Source organism: Phodopus roborovskii, unplaced genomic scaffold (genome assembly GCF_943737965.1).
Source record: "Phodopus roborovskii unplaced genomic scaffold, PHOROB, whole genome shotgun sequence".
In the NCBI taxonomy this organism is placed as follows: domain Eukaryota; kingdom Metazoa; phylum Chordata; class Mammalia; order Rodentia; family Cricetidae; genus Phodopus; species Phodopus roborovskii.
In genome coordinates, this window is record NW_026126418.1 from 67,673,277 (window position 1) to 67,679,276 (window position 6,000).

At 46.1% G+C, this 6,000-nt stretch overlaps 1 protein-coding gene across 1 annotated transcript in view; it reads left to right on the plus strand.

Moving 5' to 3' along the window:
- Nucleotides 1–5,541, plus strand: part of LOC127222640 (histo-blood group ABO system transferase 1) — a 29,652-nt gene extending 24,111 nt beyond the window's left edge. The window contains exon 6 of the mRNA XM_051184914.1: nt 4,585–5,541. Within this exon, the coding sequence (XP_051040871.1) occupies nt 4,585–5,275 (691 nt within the window). The 3' untranslated portion in view covers nt 5,276–5,541. The remainder of the gene's footprint in view (nt 1–4,584) is intronic.
- The last annotated feature ends 459 nt before the right edge of the window (nt 5,542–6,000 follow it).

Sequence of the window (6,000 nt, forward strand, 5' to 3'; positions counted from 1 at the left end):
TAGCTTATGTCTTATTTTAATGTTTTCTCTTTATTTATGTTTTGCCTTGGAACTTTATTCCTTCCTTCCTCTCTCTCTGTCACTCTCTCTCTGTCTCTCTCTGTCTCTCTGTCTCTCTCTCTCTCTCTCTCTCTGTCTCTCTCTCTCTCACTCTTTCTGTATATCTTAATTTCCTCCTGCCTGGTCTCTGACTCTGGGCATGTCGTTCACCTTCTCCCTTGTTTTTTCCTCCTTCTCATGTTCTCTCCTATTTATTCTCTCTGGCTCCCAGCCCTATCCCTCTTTTGCCTATCTATGGGCCATTCAAGTTTTTATTAGACCAATCATGTTTTATAGGCAGACAATATGAAACAAATGTAAGACATCTTTACATAATTAAACATCTTTGCCTAGTTAAAATGCTATTCCACTACAGATGTATCCTCAGATACAGGACAAGGTGGACAGTAAGGGTTAAGTCATACCTTTAACTTTAGCCTTGGGGGCAGACTTTTGAAGCCTCGAGACCATGGGTCAGGCTGATTTTAGGCCACAGACCAAAAAAAAAAAAAAAAAAAGCCCTGTGGAAGTTTTTAGAAGCAGGACAGGAAGTATTACAGTGTGTAAGGCTGTGGGGGGCTGAGAAAGCCATTTGTGCTGCCTGCATATGAGAAAGGAGGGGCTTTATCCTTCCCTGCAGTGCTGGGTGAGATCCAATGATAGCTCTGAGTCCTTTGTACCAATCAGACTTGAGAGAGGTTTGGGGCTCAGCTGAGGGATCTTGGGCACCTTGAAAATGTCTGCAGCTCCTAGGAGAAAAGGACTTCATGGTAACAAGTCTCAAACACTACCTTGTGTGGATGCTGCTGGGTACATGAGCTGGGTACACCTCCAGGGGTGCTTGGTGGGAAGAAGGCCTTTGAGGGAAGGAGATGGGAACCCTATGGTCACATTTTCACTGGGAAAACAGACACTTGTCTGTTTCTGACTTCAGAGTGCAGAGGCTTGGCACCCTAGCCAGGTGATGAGGATTCGTGTTCCCATGGTGGGAGCATGTGGCGTCATCAAGGGAGGAGCAGTCATCTGAAGCAGGTGAAAACTTCTGGGGCTAGGAGATGGCAAAAGCCCGATTTGGAAGCTGTTGTGGTCTGAAAGAAAATGGGCCCCAAATTGAGTGGCACTGTTAGCAGGTGTGGCTTCATTTGAGTGGGATATGGCCTTGCTGGAGGATGTATGTCACTGTGGGGGTAGGTTTTGAAGTTTCCTAAATTCAGGATACTGCCCCGTATCTCGGTTGGCTTCCTGTTGCCTGCAAGATGTAGAGCTTTCAGCTCCAGCACCATGTCTGCCTATCCAATGGGGAAACTGACAGAAACATCTGATCCGAGTAAGTGGGTGCTCACTGACTCTGGACTGACAGCTGGAGAGCCTGCATAAAACAAAAATAGGCCCTCTGAAAGTGGGTGACAGTTGGGTGGCTTGGGCAGTTTGAGGAGCCACTAGCAGCGCAACCACTATTTATCCCTAGGGTATGACCTGGCTTTTTGGAGTCCATTTCCTATGGAGGGATACCTTGCTCAGCCTAGATATGGTAGTGGGGTTTGGTCCTACTCTGTTGATTCCCCATGGGAGGTCTCACCCTCTCTGAGGTGCGGATAGCTATGGAGTGGGGAGAAGGTGGAGGGAGCTAGAGAACAGGAGAGAGAGAGAACTTGGATTGGTATGTAAGATAAGATTTTTTTTTTAAAGTTCCTGTGTTCATAGTATTTCTTCATAGCTATACAAACTCTAATTAAGATAGAAGTTGGAACCAGGGACTGGTTTATTGCTATGATACAGTTGAAAAATGTTTCAGTTTGGAGTAATATGGACTTTGGGAGTTTGGGTTAGGAGAACAAAAGAATGTTTTAAGTGCTGTTTAATGAGCAACAATAGTAGCAGCACAGAAGATAGTGGTGCTGAATGTGATTTGATGAACTGTGGGGACCAGAGCAGAGGAATGCAGCATGTTGCCTAGAGACTGTTCTTGTCATATTTTGGTAAAGAAAGTGACTCTTTTTGCACTTTTCTGAAGGGTCTGCCTGAAGTGAAGAGTTTTGGATTAATTCTGTTGGCAGAAGAAGTCTCAAAACAGCAGCCTACCTAATATAGACTCTGTCGTGTGGTTACTAGTAGTAACTCTAATGAAGCTTTATAATGAAAAGGAACAATCTGAGCAGGATAAATTACAAAGAGAAACATTAGAGGAGAAAAGAATACCAATAAGTGGAATTGTGCTAAATCCCGTGTTCAAGGAGATGAACAGATTAAGAAATGGAATAGAGGGGGTATTGACCTCAGGGCAAGACCCCGCCCAGCTAAGTTTTCAACTTATGGAAAGAAAAGCTTAGAGCTGGGTGAGGTAGGGCACACCTTTAATCCCAGCATTGGAAAGCTAGAGGCTGGCTGATCTCTGAGATTAAGGACAGCCTGTTCTAGAGATGCAATTTCAGGACAGCCAGCTTAGGCAGTGAAAGACAGAAAGCTAGTGAAGATGTCTTTGAATGAGGAGGCCATGACCCAGCCAAGTAAGTGGTTCTGATTTTAGAGTTAAAGATAGAAGTGGATTATGGAATTTGTCTCTGTACCTAAAGAAAGCTGCTGAGGCCAGGCATATGTCAAGGGTGTCCCTGAATGGAGGCCTAGTAGAGAGGGCATTGTGTAAAACTATGAAGTTGAGCACCTACACTGTCTCAAGGTGCTTGAGATGTGAGTGTTTTAGGAGAGCTGATAACAGGGATTGGAACCAGCCTCGAGAAAGAAGTGTGTTCCAATCAACAAAGCTGAACCCAGTTGGAGATCTGAAGACCATTTTGATATCAGATATGGAAATGCAGAGCTTGGAGTTTGCCCAGCTGGTTTCTGGTCTTGTTTTGGTTCAGTTTTTCCTCACTATGCTCTCTTCTCTACCTTTTGGAACATATATCATGTGCCATTTTATGTTGGAAATATGTGATCTGTTGTTTGATTTTGATTTTATAGGAGATTACAGTTAAGAGATTGCCATGAGCCACAGAAGAGATTTTGGACTTTGAAAAAAGCTTGGGACTGTAATAGACTAGGGTTTTTTTGAAGATGAACTGAATGCATTTTTGTATTATGATGTAGCTACAAGAATTTGGGGGTTAGGGAGTGTAATGTGGTGGTTTGAAAGAAAATGTCCCCATATGAGTGGCACTATTTACAGGTGTGGCTCTGATAGAGTAGGATACTGTGGGATATGATCTTGCTGCAGGAATTGAATCACTGTGGGGGCAGGCTTTGAGGTTTCCTGTGCTCAGGAGACTATCTAGTGTCTTCATTGACTTCTTGTTGCCTGCAAAAGTAGGATACTCAGCTCTAGTACCATGTCTGCCTGTGTGCTGCCATGCTTCCCACCATGATGATAATGCACTGAATCTCTGAAACTGTAAGCTGCCTCCTCAATTAAAAATTGTCCTGTATAAATGTTGCCGTGGTCATGATGTCTCTCCACAACAATAAAAACACTAAGATGGAAGTCTTTTGCCCTTGGATCAGAAGGTTTGACTCTGGTGTGGCCTTCTTTCTAGGATGTCCATGTTCCCTTCTTTCCTACTCTGTGAGACTGACTCCTGCTCTGGTAAGAGCATGGGGAGATTTTTACTTAGGAACATGAGAGAGTTACCAAATAGTTGTCCCCAGGCACCTCAAGCTTCTGAGGTGGGGGATCTGAGATATAAAGACCCCTACCTTTCCTAAGATAGGGCCCTGGAGAGGGACACAAAGGAGGGATGCAGGTACCAGACACTTAGAAATCCATCTAGTTCCACCAGGGCTTAGAATGTGGGGACCTGTGAACACAGGCTCAGTTCAGGTCAATGCTAGGGTGTGGGGTATGGACTGTCTTGGGATAGAGCTGTCATTTTTGTGGGGGGAGGGTGACAGACTCATGGAGAGATTGCCTGCTGAGGGAACTGCCAAGATAGAGAGATATCTGAAGGGCATCTTCCTGGATGGCCAAGTCTTGGGTCATCCCTGATGCCTGGCTAAAGCTTCCAGGGCTCTACCTCAACATTTCTTGCTAAGATGTGGTGCTGATGTTGCACCCTTCTGCAGCAAAGGAGGGTGAGGTAAGATACAGCCTGCAGACTGGTCAGGATAACTGGTTGATGAATAAAATACTGTTTGACCAGTAGCCAGGCAGGCAGGACAGGCAGGGCTACAGGACCAGGAGAAGGCTGGGGAGAGGAAGGCAGAGAGAGGCAGCCAATAGACCCCTTGTAGCAGAGGAAGGAGTCACAACTCTGGACCCTTCTCTGGTAACATAAAACCACGTGGAAATACATAGATTAATAGAATTAATAATTAAAACAGAGCTAGCTAATAAGAAGCCTGAGCCATTGGCCAACACTTTAATAATATGTCTCTGTGTGTTTATTTGGGACAAAGTGGCTGTGGGACCAGGCAGGACAGAAACCTCCATCTTCAGGCTGCTGCTGCTTCAAGCATCTGAGTAGCCATGGTTTCTGCAGGTTAGTTTCTGCCCTGCTTAGTCTTTACCTAGCTGTGTTAAATCTCTCCATACCACTTTGTCCTCCCTCACAGGTACGTGGTGTTCCTGAAGCTGTTCCTGGAGACTGCAGAGCAGCACTTCATGGTGGGACACAAGGTCATCTACTATGTCTTCACTGACCGTCCAGCTGATGTGCCGCAGGTGCCCCTGGGAGCAGGACGGAAGCTGGTGGTGCTAACCGTGCGCAACTACAGCCGCTGGCAGGATGTGTCCATGCACAGGATGGAAATGATCAGCCGCTTCTCAGAGCAGCGCTTTCTGCATGAGGTGGATTACCTGGTGTGCGCAGATGTGGACATGAAGTTCAGTGACCACGTGGGTGTGGAGATTCTCTCAGCACTCTTCGGTACCCTGCACCCTGGCTTCTACAGAGGCAGCCGAGAGGCCTTTACCTATGAGCGCAGGCCAAAGTCCCAGGCCTACATTCCTCGGGATGAGGGCGATTTTTATTATGCAGGGGGATTTTTTGGGGGATCAGTGGTAGAGGTGTATCATCTCACCAAGGTCTGTCATCAGGCTATGGTGGAGGACAAGGCCAATGGCATCGAGGCTGTGTGGCATGATGAGAGCTACCTGAACAAGTACTTTCTATACCACAAGCCTACAAAGGTGCTGTCCCCAGAGTATGTGTGGGACCAGCAGCTGCTGGGCTGGCCCTCCATCATGAAGAAGCTGAGATACGTGGCTGTACCCAAGAACCATCAGGCAATCAGGAACCGATAGCTGAGTTCCTATGGAAAGGCCAGACCTATATCCAGGGGCACTCCAGGAACTGGAAGGATTTGAGAGACATTACTGAAGGGTCACCCTCTACCCCTCCTGAGACTCCAGCAGCCCTGGTACCAGCCACTTGGTTTACCACATGCTGAGCCCCAGAGTGATGGCCACCTTCAGCTCCCACTGTGTCCCTGTGCTCCTATTCAGTGAGATGGTAGCAGGAGCCTCCAGAACACCGGAGAAACTCAACTCTGTCATGCAGTTACCTGAGGTCCTGGGTATCCTCACTCAGCTTGTCCCTTCCTCTGCTAGGCAATTTGAAGATGGCCAGTGCCATTAGCAATGGGCATAAAGGCTCGGAGACTCACAGCCTGCTGGCCTCAATGGTTTTTAGCTCCTGTTCAGCCCAGCTGGCCAATCAGCTCCCTGTGACCATAACCTCTGCTCATTTTTGTTTCATTTGGGAATTAGCTAGTTATGCATCCTGGTAATAAATGTATTTCTGGATGATATGGGAAGTTTTTAATTATTTTCTTTTGTTTGTTTGTTCTGTGGGTTTTTTTTGTTTGTTTGTTTTGTTTTGGTATTGAACCCAGGGTCTCATGGATGCTAGTCAGAATTGAAGTCAAAGCTCTCTCCTGAAGACACACAACTCAACTTTCTCTGTGTTAGTTCCATTGTGTTATTTTTATAGTATAATTTCCATTTGAAATTTCCAATATAAAAAGATT